Source organism: Hipposideros armiger, unplaced genomic scaffold, assembly GCF_001890085.2.
Source record: "Hipposideros armiger isolate ML-2016 unplaced genomic scaffold, ASM189008v1 scaffold_4, whole genome shotgun sequence".
NCBI classification, from domain to species: domain Eukaryota; kingdom Metazoa; phylum Chordata; class Mammalia; order Chiroptera; family Hipposideridae; genus Hipposideros; species Hipposideros armiger.
The window spans coordinates 5,382,223-5,397,484 of NW_017731354.1; the positions used below are offsets into that span (position 1 = coordinate 5,382,223).

At 41.7% G+C, this 15,262-nt stretch overlaps 1 protein-coding gene across 2 annotated transcripts in view; it reads right to left on the reverse strand.

The window, feature by feature from the left end:
- BRD7 (bromodomain containing 7) overlaps positions 1-15,235 on the reverse strand; it is a 32,547-nt gene extending 17,312 nt beyond the window's left edge. For both annotated transcript variants that reach the window (XM_019643604.1, XM_019643595.1), the window contains exons 1-5: positions 14,953-15,235; positions 14,335-14,543; positions 3,991-4,120; positions 3,628-3,685; positions 1,479-1,623 (exon numbers count right to left, since the gene is read on the reverse strand). In XM_019643604.1, coding sequence (XP_019499149.1) covers positions 1,479-1,623; positions 3,628-3,685; positions 3,991-4,120; positions 14,335-14,543; positions 14,953-15,001 — 591 coding nt within the window. In that variant the 5' untranslated portion in view covers positions 15,002-15,235. The remainder of the gene's footprint in view (positions 1-1,478; positions 1,624-3,627; positions 3,686-3,990; positions 4,121-14,334; positions 14,544-14,952) is intronic.
- Between the last annotated feature and the right edge of the window lie 27 nt (positions 15,236-15,262).

The following is a 15,262-nucleotide window of genomic DNA, read 5'->3' on the forward strand; positions in this document are numbered from 1 at the left end:
GTTCAAATTGATAGTAAAGATAGAATTAAACGCTGTTGTTATTCATAAATCTTAGCTGACTGACATGTGGTTAAAAAAAAATGGTTAAAAAAAAAATAATAGGGCCGGCCGAGTGGCGCGTTGGTTAAGCACTGGCTTGGGATGCCAGAGGGCCCTGGTTCAGATCCCACATATGAGGGCCAGTGACGCTGCCCTCCACAGCTAAGATGCTGAACAACAGCTCAACCTGGAGCTGGGCTGCTGTGAGTCGCTGGCGACGGCGTAGGCTGCAGCCCCTGTGGCAGTGGGTTGCCATGGGCTACCGTATGTGGCCGCAGCCAGCGTGAACGGCCGTCCAGAAGCCGGCGACTGATGTGTCTCGCCCGGGAAGAGCGCAATGATGGTGCCAACTTGGGCTAGTGGAGCCACGTCCTCCACAACTAGACTGAAGAACAACAAAAAAAAAAACGACAGCAACTTGTTTGTTCCCCTTCCCCTAATTCCCCAGCACTGTTCCCATCCCCCAATTCCCCAATAAAAATCTTTAAAAAATAAATAAATAAAATAATAGACCAAGTAAAGATAATGTTTACTGTCTTACTGTCTTTTTGTAACTGATTAGGGTCAGTCCTTAGGTCAGGTGAACACTACAACGTTCATGCCGAAAAAAATAAAGGTAAAATAAATATTATCTAAACCAGTTAAGTTTGTGGTGTTTGGTACACAGCAAATTTAAAAAACACATGGTTTCTTTTCTGTGGAAGATTAAAATGAAAAGTGTCACCACTGAAATCAATATATAACAAGATTATTTAAAAATGGAAAAAACTTTGACTTATAACGTTAGGCATCTACACCGTCTTGGTGACTTGTAGGTTCTTGTAAGTTTTTAATTTCCTTCTTCTTCAAGTTGAAAGAAATAGGCTCAACAAATACAGCCAAAGTGAACTCATGGAGCAATTGGCTTTCATTAAACTAGAAAATGTAATTAAACTTCTGTTGATTATTTCTGGACAAGCCAATTTATTCTCTATTTTAGAAGATACACATACCTTGGATGTCTAGAAAAAGAAAACTACGTTAATTCAATTTCATTAAAATATCAATTTTACCTGTATTGATTTGAAATTAAAAATCAACTATCTTTTCATTTTAAAGGTTGAGAAAATATATATTAGAATAGATGAGATTAAAAATTTTACTAAAACCCTCAAAATAATAAAAGATGGCAGATGACATATTTCATCTGGTTTTGTGCCTCTAAGCTCAAAAATGTTTTCTAAGACATAAAAACACAAAGATTTTAGATATTAAAATAAACTTAATTCTTTGCAAAACAAAAGCTTGATTAGAAAGATTCTGAAAACCACACCTGCAGATTTCTACCCAGAGTCTGTATATACAGGATCCAAGAGTCTGACTCTCAAATGAATAAAAAAGATGTTACTTTGTATCACAGCTCTTATTTGTCCAATCACAACATAAATAACTACAGTTACCTTTAGTTCTTCTATGGACTGGTAGTCATTGTTCTTGATCTTTTCTTTCATGGTACTAAAATCCATTGGGTGTTTAATGATCATGGAGTAGCCAGGAGCAATAAAATCAGTCACAGGAAATGAAAAGAAAGCACTTGGGTCTTTTCTGTGAAGATATGAAAAAGGCAATTTTATTTCTACTACAAACAAATCTACTGGCCTAAGAGCAGCAGAGGAAGCCCTTTAGATGTAGAAAGAATTTGTAGTATGCTAACATGTTTTTCACTGAAAATTGAAGGAATAATTTTAAAGACTAATAACTACTGAATAATTGGGAGGCTTACCCTAGACCCACAACACCGGAATCTCTTGGGGGAGGGTGGGTCCAGGCAATCGTATTTCTAGGGTTGAGTATTGGTACCGGCATTTGTGCATTTGACATTGGTATTTCCAGTACCGACAAGGTTAAGAACCACTGTTCTATATAATTAGGTCATCAGACTGATTTCTTCCTCTGGATATTTGGCATACCAAAGTTTTCTTACTCCAAATAATCACAACAATAAAAAATGGCTTAAAAATAATAATAGCAGCAACTTTTAAAATATATTCACCATGTGTTAGGCCCAGTGGGCTTTATTTTATAGCTAATCCTGAGAAAAGCCATCAAAGTGGTGGTACCCTCACTTAGAGATGAGGGCACTAAGGCTCAGAAGTCAAGTCATTGGTTCTAGGTCTGATAAAAGACAGAGTTGGAATCTGAATTCAGGTCTATGTGAATCTGCCTTTGTTCTTCCCAGCAGGATGCCTGAACAGTGAGACTAAAAAATGAGAATAAGCGAAACTATCCAGTCTGGGACTTATCCAGCTAAATGTGTGCTATCCACAGCAGTAACTGTGACGAACAACACGAATCGTCTCTGGAGGACCTCTTCAGAGCAAATTATCCACACCCCCTAAAATTAGTCATTTTAATATACACTCCCACTTGGTTTGACCAAGAATAGTATTACTAAACTTGATCAATTATATTCTTTATCGGCATTAGCATTGAGCCTCAAAGATGAAGAATCACCCAATCACTATGGCTATTCAAAAAAAATGTGGCTCTGGGTTCTATTATAATTCCCAAAATGATCAGGGCAGTGTGGACATCCTTGAACGAAGAGATCCTCTCAAATACATTTCTTTTAAGGTGACATCTTTAACCTACGTTTCGGTCTTATGTTACCAGAAATAAAACGACAGCCAGAACACTCTACCATTTTAATTGAGTGGGAATATTCAATACTTACCTGTCCACTCCTTTGGGAGAAGTAATTAATTATTTATTCACATGTAAAGACTTGAGATGTAATTTTCTCAACTACTCTGTAAAGCCAAAAAGGGAGAGGCCACTAACTTCTGATTTTCACTGCGAAGATAAATAGGTGCTTAATGCAGACAGCACTAGAAGGTTTATCTTAAAAAATTATTTATGATGTGCTCTGGAGTTGACATTAAGCACAAGACAGGAGGAGAAAGTTCACTAGTAGAATGCATGCCCCAGGTCCTCAAATCCTCTGCAAAGAACGTAAATGGCTTTTAGCTGAAAATTCAAATTCTGAGTAAAAACAGGTATCAAAATAAATGTTTTAATAAAGGCTGAGTTATTCTTTTCCCTTTTAAGAACTTAACATTGGTTTAATCTAGATATTGAAATTTTTAGAACAAACTTCTGAATTTAAGGTCACGAGTCCTATTTATAGTATTTTGTTTCTTCTCCCAGACTTAATAATTGTTTAATTTTCACAGCATGATAAGCACTGCATAAATATACAAAAGGTATTTTTATCTATCAGCAAAGTGGAAATATCTCTATTGTTTATTCCTGGTTTAAAGCTTTAACACCAGGAGTTACTTTAAACTAAAAAGAAATTTGCCATTAAAAGAGTGTTATGTAACACTCTTCAAGTTGCCAGTTAAAACAAACCAAACAAGAACATCTAAACGTCAGCCTCTTGAAGTACTTTTTTGCCAGGCAAAATATTTACCATCCACTTTAAAATCAAGTACATTTGGATTTAGGCCACAAAATGTGGCTTTAAATAATAAAAAATAGAGAAGTGGTTGGATCTTATATTTCTTATTTCAATTTCCATGTTATAAAAATACTGGAAAAAACATTTACCTCTGCAATTGTCTCATCAGTTGATTCAAAGCTTCTTGAAGGGGTGTCTGTTCTACTTCTATAGCAAAGAAGAAAGGAAACGAGTGTTTTAAAAACGAAGAGTCTAGAGGGTACTGTTTAGCCTATTTTCTTTCCATGACTTATCGCCTTCCTATCCTTAAGTATCTCATGCAGAATTCCATTTATCTTACAATATGTTAAAGTATGAGAATATCAATTCAAAATTGAAGCTAATTTAAAGTTCTTATAGAGCGAGAAAAATCAGTTTTTAAACTTAAAAGTTAAAAACCCAATTTCCCCAGCTTTGACTCTTCAAATAATTTCAGCCTCTTCATTCAGGACAGTTAATTCAGTGATTCGAACCTTCTTGTTTGGCTAAAGAGCTTGCGAGAGGCTTCTCAGGAGGCAAGTCTAATCTTACAGGGGCTGGGCACTGGAGGTCTTTTTCTGCCTCATTCTCCACACGGTCCCGATCTCGCTTCTTTTTATCCTCCTATATGGAACAAAGGGAGAAAACTTAGTAATATTTCAGAATACCTTTGAAACAAATCATTTCAAATTCAGTGGAAAAAATAAGATTCTTAGTAAGGAAATCTCAATGTATTTTACTGCCATCTGGTGGAAAAGGAGATAATAACCTGTTCATGGGGGCACGGTATGCTCTGAAGGTATGACAGGCATAGCCAATTAGAATACTACTACTATTCATGAAAGCAAGGTAACATACCTAGGAATAAATCTAAATCTAAGAAAAGATGCCCAATATCTTTTGGGAAAATTTATGAAACATTACTGAAAGGCTATTGTGAAAGACCTGAATAAAGGAAATATACCATGTTCATGAATTGAAAGACAGTCAATTCAATTCTCTCCAAAGTAATCTAAAAATAAAATGTAATGCCAATCCAAACTCTAAGATGGGCTTTTTTATGGAATTTGATAAGCCAATCGTATAATTTATCTTGATGAGCAAATCATCAAGAACAGTCAGAAAAGTTTTGAAAAAGGTCACAAGATATATCTTATCAGATATAAAGTATTTGTATAAAGTGACATTAATTAAGACACTGGGTCTGACATGGGGGGAGACAAATAGGCCAGCAGAACAGATTACAGAGACAGAAACGGACCCACGCACACAGAAGTCTTGCTGTGGTATATCACAGAGGTGGGCTCATTATAAATCAATGACAAAAGGGCAGTGATGAGACTAGTTATGAACATGGAAAAAGAAAATCAAATTAGTTCTCTACCTCATACCTAGCACAAAAGTAAATTCCAGGTATATTAAAGACTTAAATATACAAAGGAAAGCTTTGACACTTCAGATGAAAGGATCCTTATGACCCAAGAGCAGAGATTTTCTTACCCATACACAAAGCTAAAAGACTAGCTATCGACTGAGATACAGCACTCATCCAGTATTAGCAACGATTACATAAAGAACATCTACAAATTCATGTAAAAAGGCAAATAAAATAGAAAATGGGTAAAGGGTATCACAAGTAATGCCCAGAAGAAACCTGAAATGTCAGGAAACATGAAAACTAGCTCAAGTTCCTAGAACTCTGGGAGTTATAAATTTAAAAACTAGAAGGCATTTATTTTACAGAGATCTGACTGGCAAAAATTAAAGCATCTGAAAATGCTAAGTTTTGATGAGAATGTAGAAAAATGGGGCTCTCATCCCTCACAGACCGTGGGTAAACAGGTAAAACCATGAGCAGAACACTAATGAACAGTATCTCTATAGTAAAGCGGGAGATACCTTCACTCCACCTTTTGCCTCTTCTACCCTCCAGCACATACCCCCGAGACATTTCTTTTCACACAGTACAGTTGACCCTTGAACAACACAGGGCTGAGCTGTGTGGGTCCCCTTATTGCAGATTTTTTTTCAATTCCTGTACTGTTTTCAATCCGCAGCTGGGAGTCCACAAATGGGGAGAGCCAACTATGCACTGATGCACACCATTTTCTATAGGGGACTTGAGCATTCTTGGATTTGGGTATCCGCGGGGGTCCTAGAAGCAGTCCCGCGTGGATACCAAGGGACAACTAAAGTTTCTGGGGAGTCAAAAGTTACATATGGATTCCAGACTGCGAGGGGGGTCGGCACACCAACCCCTGCGTTGTTCAGGGTCAACTGTCTATATGGAGGGCATGTACAAGAATATTTACTGCAGTACTCTTTGAAATAGTAAAAAATCAACAATCCAATGCCTACTAAAAGGAAAATGGATTAATAAATTATGGCTTATTTACATAGCAGGTCAAATTAATAAGCTAGTTACGTGGGATCTTTACATGTATAGCATTCAGAAACAATTTCTAGAAAAAAAAGTTGAGAATTGTTTACCAGATCAGTTATGTCAAGTTTGAAAATGTAAGTGTATTTATTTACAGATGTACGCAGTAGTAAAATTATAAAAACCAAGTGTGCATGCGATGCACACCAAACTCACGATAATGGCTCTCTCTAGGGAGAGAGGGAGCGGAAAAGGATTCTGGAAGGACACACAGAAGCCTTCGCCGTATCTATCCTCTAGTTTCTTTAAATGGCTATTTTAAGCTCTTGAGAATCAAGATTCTCCACAGGATCTTATGAACTCAAAAAACTATTTTCCTGGCCTATGTCCTGATTTCTTGTTCTAGTATCTAGAGCAGTGGTTCTCAAAGTGTGCTCTCCAGACCGCCAGCACCAGCACCATCTGGGAAAGTGCTCAAAATGCAGATTCGGGGTTCCCATTATGGCTGTCAAGGTTCCGGGGAACCAGGTCTTGTGCAAACACTCGTGTCAGGCCCGGTCCTCAGGATTACAGATCTAGCAGGTCTAGGGTAGGACCTGGGAATGAGAATCACCAACTTCCCAGGCCATTGGGTGTTGCTGGCGCGGGGATCACACTTTGCGTATCACTGAGCTTCAATCACACTCTATTCTCAGGGTCCAAGCGCCTAATGCGGAATATATGATTGGCTGAAAAGCTCCCGAGAACAAGGTTATAAACTGCAGCCATTGTGCATTTGCTCTCAGTTACCATTAAGTTGACTGGTGTCTGTTTTTCATGGCCTCATGACATATTCGGGAGCAGTAATTTTTGACTTTGAAGTTTTGTATCTTTTGCCCAGAAAAACTGGCATGAATCTTTTGCAGGTTGACAGGTTTAGAACATCTATTCAATGAAAAAAGATCCCCGTAGACATAGATACCCTCCTGTTAAACAGAAATTGTGGAAAGAACAGCTTGAAAAGCAAGCAGCACTCTCCTAGGTCGAAAGAACTAGGGCCACAGCACCAGAGCCTAGAGGGGGAGTCAGCAAATGTGTTTTGTAAACGGCCAGATAGTATTGGGCTGTCAGAAAAGTCATGATGCATTTTTGCAACGAAAAACAGAAAAAAATACGTCATGACTTTCCCGACAACCCAATATATATTTAGGCTTTGTGGTCCATCAGGTCTGTCGTAACTGCTAACCTTTGCTGTTATAATGGGATAACAGCCATAGATAATATGTAGTAAATGAAAGGGTGTGTTTGTGTTCCAATAAAACTTTATTTACAAAATCAGGTGGTGCTGGCCAGTTTGCTGACCCCTGCTCTAGAGGCTCGGGTTCTAGTTCCTGCTTCATCCTTGAATGTTCTGTGACATTCTTAGGCAACACATTTACTCTCACCTGGCCCCTTTCTCATCTGGAAGACAGAGATTTAACTGTTGGTTTTATTTACAGAGTCAATAAGATGGTGAAATGAGGTCATGAAATAGAAAAGCTAAAGTACCAAAGGCAGGTACAATGTGTCTGCACTACCCCTACCTATAACTTTATCTAGTCAGCCTGGTCTACAGTAACCACTTTACTATTTAGCATGGCAAGAGAATACAGCCGTCTGGGCTAGAGTCCAAAGGAGAACAAGAATATAAAAACATGTGCTTGGAAACTATCCTAAACTGAAAGGAGATTCTGTAACATGTTACTGCAGACCAGGAATTCGGGGACCTAGCTCCTAGTTACCAGAATGTGACCTTGAACAAGTTACCTCATTGTTTTAGTCTGTTTCACCTATAAAACAAGAGGCTTTGATCTCTCCGAAATTCTGATTCTACCCTTCTAATTTCTTTTATGATTCAAAATGGGCTACAGTATCCTATTGTAAATGTCACTAAAGTAACGCAGATAATGTAAAACCAAAAGTTACCACAGTTCTCATGAACAGTTAATGTCTTTTGCTAATTCCATATAGAAAACTAAACAAAAATACTAGAGCCATTTAACTTCAGGTAGCCAAGGAACAAGGGTTTATAGTTAGTTCATAAAATGGGCTCAAATTCTGGCTTTGCCACTTATTAGCTATGAGGTCATGGAGAAACTATAATTTGGGGGAGACTAATTTTCTCATCTTTAAAACAGGCACAACACTATGTCCCTCAGAAGATTGTTTTGAGGATTAAAGTTAGTGTATGTGAAATTTTAGTGCAGTGCCTCGCACATGATGAACACATACATTCATTCATTCATTCACTCACGCATTCAGTAAATAACTGAGGCTGTACTGCTTGTATACACAGTGGATAAAACACACACAGCCCTGCCCTTAGGAAGCTGACAGTGTAACAACAGAGACAAACATTACACAAGTTAAGAAAACCAAACAGACTTCCAGGAGAGAGCACTGTTGGGTGAATCTAATTGAGACTGAAGAAGTGTGGGAAGGCTTCTAGAGAAGTAACATCGGGGCTGGGATCCGAAGGAGAGAATTCAGTGCGGCTGCGGGTGGGGACAGGCAGGTGGGAGCAGCACTCCAGGCAGAGGAAATGCCCGTGTGCAGCAAGGTCGGAGGCAGGAGAGGAAAAGCGGCTACTTCCGTAACTACAAACAAACTGTACTTATTTCAGATGAGATTCTCATTTATCCATGATTCAGTGGCTAGTTATTAATCTGTGGACAACACTTTTGAAGCAAATCTTTGCTCATATTAATATTATAACACTCATTGCACTGTATTATAAACACATTTGCTCCTTTCTCTGGAGTTCCTTGTGGGCAGGGACCCATGTCTTATTCGGCTCTGTACCCCCAAGATCTACAGGAGATAGCATGGAACAGGAAAGTGAAAGTGTGCAAATTAACATCTGAGGTCCTTAGTGATAAGTACTGCTCTTTGGATTGGCTACTCTTGGAGATTTCATACATATGTATTGGGTTGTCGGAAAAATCATGACGCATTTTTGCAAAAAAAAAAAACATAGAAAAATGTCATGACTTTTCCAACAACCCAATATTTGAAAAAAATTATATATATATATATATATGTATATATGTATTTGAAAATACATATTTTTTCAAATAATGCTTCCAGTGTGCAAAACAATTTCAGAACTTCCCTTTAACAGGTGATTTTAGAATCCAACTGAAGAGCTCAGTTTTATTACTTTAAAGCTACCCCTCATTTTAGGCCCTAGGTTGAAAACGGCATCTACCGCACAATTTAGCTGTTATCTCTAGGAGGCTTCCCCAGCCCCGCCAAGGCAGAATGAGGGCCTTTCCTTGTGATGCCCAGAAATGTATTTGTACCTTTATGCGAGTTCACCAGGCCATGAAATGTAGTTACCCTCTCGTGTCTCATTCGCACCCCTCTGAGCTCCTGTAGGCCAGGAACTGTTTTTATGTCTCTTCATCATGTGAGCCTACATAGTCTGACATACAATAGGTATTTGGTAAATATTTGTTGAATAACTAGGCCTTTGATGAGAGGAGCCCCACTACTCTCATGCCCCTCGTCAGTCCTTCCTCCTCCAGGAAGGTCTGTGGTTAATCGGGAGGGAACAGCACAGTGGGAAAGAAGGGAAGGGTTTTCTGTCAACCCACATAAGCTGCAGCAGCCCGAGATCCTGCATGTGGCAGATGTCATAGCAAACAAGTCAACGACTTGTGTTTTGAAAGAATTCCCACTTTGCTTAATAATTAGTCATTTATTTCTCCTCTCTAGTTATAAGCTGTATCACCCTCTGTGCCTCAGTTAACTCAGCAATAAAATGACATACTTGTAGCACCTACCCCATAGAGCTATTTGTAAAGATTAAAATAGTAAACATAAAGAACTTAAAACAGTGCCTGGCATATAATAAATACTCAAATGTTAGCTTTTATGAGTATGCATTCCCCTTGGGACCTAGTATAGTGCTTATTAGAATTTTGTATATGAATAATAGTTTTACATTTCCATTAAAAGTTTTACTTAACCTCAGCTTTATAAATAACATCCTATATATGTTCATGGTTATGATTTTTAAGAAATTTAAAAGCAACTCCCACTTTATTCTGGTACCATCACTAGATGGTACCAATACCAATGGGAATAGCCTAACTTTGAGCAGCTAAACCTGAAGCTGACTTGAAAGCTGTTAAGAGAATTTGGATCAGGATTATGCTCTTCAGAAGAGCAGGTCGAAGTTTCAGTCAAGGACTTAGCCCTTTCATCTGACCTATTTCACTGAAAAGCCTTCTAAGTAGGTCTCCTTATGCTTAGTCTTCATTCTCTTCACTATCCGCTAGATACTGTTAACAGATTAACATTACTAAGGCTCAACTTTCATCTTTCACTCAGAAAGTCTGACTCCCCATGACCTCCACATTCAAGTTCAAACACCCTACTCTGGCATCTCAGATGCCTTTCGGATCTTATCCTATACTCCGGTCTTCTGTGCTTACCAAGAAAGCTACTTGCTGTCCCTCCACACCCCCTCTCCTTTGCCCACCTTCGTGCTCCCGTTCTTCTTTCTCTGCTTGGTGAGTGAGCTTCCTTACCTCCAAGCCTCTATGCAGCAGTGCAGCATTCTATTCAGGGATCAGCTTCTCAAGTCAGCATATAAATGAACACTGGGTTGTCAGAATACCTTTGAAAATACCTGAAGTAGCCCATAAAACTACTTGAGTTGTGGCTTTATACACGATCCTTTACATTTAATTGTTCAAGAGTATAGAGGGTTCCCACATTGGCTGACATGGAGGGTGGCATCATTCTACTCAGATTTCTAGAGACCAGCCCACATGCTACTTCCTGAGCAGTGTTCTGTGATCCCCCCAGTTCAGGGGACTTCAGGGGCATATGAACTAGAACTGTGCCTGTGGGGGCACTGATATTATTCCTCCAAGTACCATGAAGGGGTGGGGGTCAGTGTCCAACTCCTTACACTAAAGGCCTCTAAGGGCAGGATCTGCGTTCTTGTTCGGGCACTGACTGTGACTGTAAGCACGTTGACTTAACCTCTCTGGGCCTTAGCTTTCTCATTTATAAGAGAAGATAATATGATCCAGCAAGTCCACTTCTGGGTATATATCCCAAAGGACTGAAAGCAGGGTCTTGAAGGGATACTTCTACACCTATGTTGACAGCAGCATTATTTATAGTAGCAAAAAGGTAGGAGCAAACCAAATGTTTATTGATGGATAAATTTTAAAAAATATTATGGTATATACATACAATGGAATGTTTTTCAGCCTCAAAAAGGAAGGAAATTCTAACATGCCATAACATGGACGAACCTTGAGGACATTGTGTTAAGTGAAACAAGCCAGTCACAAAAAGACAACTAGCGCAAGACTCCACCCAGATGAGGGCTCTAGAGTGGGCAGACTCAGAGACAGAAAGCAGAGTGGTGGTTACCAGGGGTGGGGTGAGGGGAGTGGGGGCTGTTTAATTGGTATGAAAAAGTTCTGGAAATTGGATGTACAACAATGTGAATACATAATGTGATATGATGCATCAATGTAACTGAATACGATGTAGTTAAGAAGAATGACATGATTGATAAAGGAAATGAAGAATATATCAGCTGGTCTTATGGTGTAACTGCCAGATCTAAAACCAGAAGGAGTGAAAAGGGGTTACCTCAACTCCAATTACAGATGACGTCGGGAACAAGGGGTACAGAAGAGACACCAGTGGATTAAAGGTCAACACACTTGGGAGATGCAAGGCCAGTGGAGGGGTTTGCAGATCAGAGGGAGCGAGCTACCTCCTGCATGCAGAGGTAGACCCCTATGAGGAAAGTTCAAACCCCAGGAACCTGAAAAGGCTCAAACTTGGAGATACAAGGAATCAGTCTCCAGGCCTGGATCCCAGTCAGAAGTGGGGACACGTGCTGGACTGAAAGCAGAGCACTGGGTGGTAAGACCTTCAGCCTCCTTCCCCTTTGGCTCCCGAAATACCAGCACCAGGTAAAAGCCTTGTCCCAGGAGGGAGGGGATTCCTCTGGAGAAAATGAAGAGCCCAGAGAAAGGATCCTGAAGGGTACGGACATTTGGAGGTTCCCCATCCAAATGATCAGGTCTCTGTTCAGTGACTCTTCAATGAAGTTCATCAGCTGACGGAACTGTCTAGGCACAAAGCATTTAATCAGCCTTTTTGTGCTACACATTTAAATACAAACAAACTACAAAGTCTCAAAGATAAAACTGAAGGATGCTTTTAACATAAGAGGAGGAGACCAAATAAATAAATTGAAGAACTTGAGGGCGAACAGTGACAATGCAGGGAGCAAAAGAAAACTTCAAAAAAAGAAAGAAAAAAGCAAAACCCATCAATTAATATCCTAAGAGAAACAAAAGAAGATAATGCATATAAAAACAAGAACAAGATGCTATTAAAACAAGGACAAGAGAACAAGAAAGAATTCTTGGAAATTCAAAATACAAGGTCTGAAATAAAATTCAACAGCAGCCAAAAGATAAAGTTTAGGAACTCTCCTTGAAGGAAGTGCAAACGCACGTGCGCTCGTGCACGCACACACAGAAAACATAAGAAAATTAAGAGGTTCAGTCCAGGTGTCCAACATCTAAATGATACGAGTTCCAGAAAGAAGAGAGAAAACAGAAGGAAATTATCACAGAAACGCTTCAAGCAAACAGCTCAGAACTGAACGCAAGATTATCTATTGCGAAACGAAGTACTACAAGATAAAGGGGAAGATCCTAAAAATTTCAAGAGAGCAAATACTGGTCACACACAAAGTACTAAGAATCAGAATGGCAACAGGCTTTTTAACAGCAAATCTGGAAGCCTTACAATAGTAGAGCAATGCTTTCAAGATTCTGGAAGAAAAGTTTTCAATCTGGAATTCCATGCCCAGTCAAACCATTAATTTATATAAGAACTCCATGAAGACAGAAGAAAGATTTTCAACATGTAGAACTTATAAAAATCTACCTCCTACGAATGCTTTCTAAAGAAGTCCCCAAAGTTAAGACTCCACCAGAACAAGGTAGTAAACCAAGAGGAAGCAGGCAAGAGAATCAACTGGATTTTATGAATCTGTTAGTTCGAGAAGAATTAGGCCACAATAACCAAACACATGAAAGCAATTAACCAATTAGTCAAGATCAGATCTCTATTTGTATATATATTTGTCTTCGGTGAATAATTAAACATAAACACCGAATACTGATTTAAGCAACCACTGTGATGTACCTATACCAGGAGAATGGAGGACGGGAAGCTGGGGGTGTGGAGCCGTTACACGAGCGCCAATTTCAACTCTCATCTTCTGTAACATGATGTCAGTAAAAGATGTAAATTGATAAGGCAGTAAAGAGCAATGTGAACCTACATTCAGAAATGGAGATAAATATACAAAGAGAAAACCAAAAAGTTTGGGAAGTAAAACTCCAGGATGGATCAGGAGACTGCTTTTGTGTTAAAAGCCTTGTAGTATGACTTTTTAAAACTATGTTCACGGATTACTTTGCTAACAAAATAAAAAATAATTTTAAAAACCCCCCAAAACTAGTTACTTCTGGAGAGAGAGACTGGATGGGGATCTAGGGTGAGGAAAAGCTTTTCCCCTCCGTTTCGTTCACTTCTGTACCACTAGAACTTCTTTTTAAAAAACTGTCATAGTCCAGCCAAAGGCAATAAAAACTAGGGCAGAAAGGAACCGATTTTAAGAAATTCCAAAAAGAGAATCTCTCAGGTTTATCTGACTTACAGTGTGTTTAATCCCATGGGGTAGAGCATGTCTGCTGTGGATATAAGAATTGCAAAACTAACCTACAGAAATCTATCTTCAAGACATAGTTATTGACGCAACAAGTCGCTTAGTGACAGGTTCCAACTGGGGCACGGAGGAGTCGCTGGGGTAACTCCAGGCATGTGGGCGATCTCGCCCCTGGACGTTAATTATTATTACTCTCTTGCCCAGCTTGCCAACCAAGACGGCAGCTACTTATTTTTTGTCTATTAACTGCCCGTGGTTAAGAAAATGCTTCCTTTTACTACTGGCGTCCTCTCTCTGCAAAGTCCCCGACCGAATTTTCTCTCCAGTGGACGCCCGACTTTGTTGTGAAAAGATGGGAGTTGCTCGCTGTCTATCTGGCGCGATCGTGTTTATTTCAGAACCAACTCTGAACCTCAGTAGCTCTCAATTCACTTTTAAAATGGGAATTTCTGCAAACCTCGGACAAGGAGGCTTTCTTGAACTGTGGCTTTTCACTTCCCCGCGACCGCAAAAGCCGTCCTTGGAGCAGCAGCTCCTGATACGAGGACGAGCCGCTCGGCCATCAGATGCGCGCGCACACCCAAGAGTATCATTCAATAAAGAGCTGCTGCCACTCGCCGGCGCCCCGGCCCTGCGCCCCAACACAAGCGGGGGTTCCCGGGGGAGCCCTCGGGGCGGGGTGCCGCCAGCACAGCCAAGCCACGCAGCCGCCTTTACCTTCACTCGCCGCCGTTTCCTCCCCTTTTCTTCCCCGGGAACCTGCTTCTCGCCTTTCTTTCTCTTTTTCCGCTTTCTGTCCTTGTGTTTGTCGTGATCGTTCCTGTCTTCGAAGAGGCTGGAGTCGTGCCCCGAGCTGCCGGTGGAGAGCTCGGTGACTTCGCTCCCGCCCACTTTGAGGACCAGCTTCAAGGGCTTCTCTACATACTCTTGAAAGACAAGGAAAAAGGCTCGACTTTAAAGGAGGGACCCTCCGGGCAGGAGCCACAACGCGGAGCGGCCGCTGGGCGGAGCGAGGGGCGGCGAGCCCCCGGCGGCGCCGGGCACGCAGGGGGCGCCCCACGAAGCACCTGTTGAGTGACGGACACTCGCCAAGAGGGCGCCCCGAACGCTCCGGGCCTCTCGGGCCCGTCTCCCATTTCCCTACGAGAGACCCACCCCGGCCCGGGGGTCCCGGGTTCCAACACCGCCCCCGCCCGGGGGGTCTGCGCCACCCGGGACGGGCCGCACCCCCTTTCGCGGGCGGGGCGGCCGCAGGTCCGCCGCGGGCGCTCGAGGCCGGTGCGGAAGGCGCGAAAGGCCCCCGGGCGGCCGCCCCCAGCGCGGCCCGCTCCTCACCCTCGTATTGGTGTTTGTCCGACTTGTGCTTCTTGTGCTTCTTGCCCATGTCCGATCGGGCCCCGGTGCCCGCCCCCCGCGCCAGGCCCAGGCCGTGCGGCGCCGCTTCCGGTCCGGGCCAGGCGAGCGGAGGGCGGGAGCGGGGCCCGCGAGACCCCGCGCCGCGAGGCAGTGGGGCGGCGTGCGCCGGGCGGCGCGAGGCCCCTGACGAGAAGACGGCGCGAGGCCCGGCCGGAGCCCGAGAGCCGCGGAGGGTCGGCGAGCGGCGGGCACAGAGGCGGGAGAGAGGGCCCGCCGCGCGCGCAGGCTG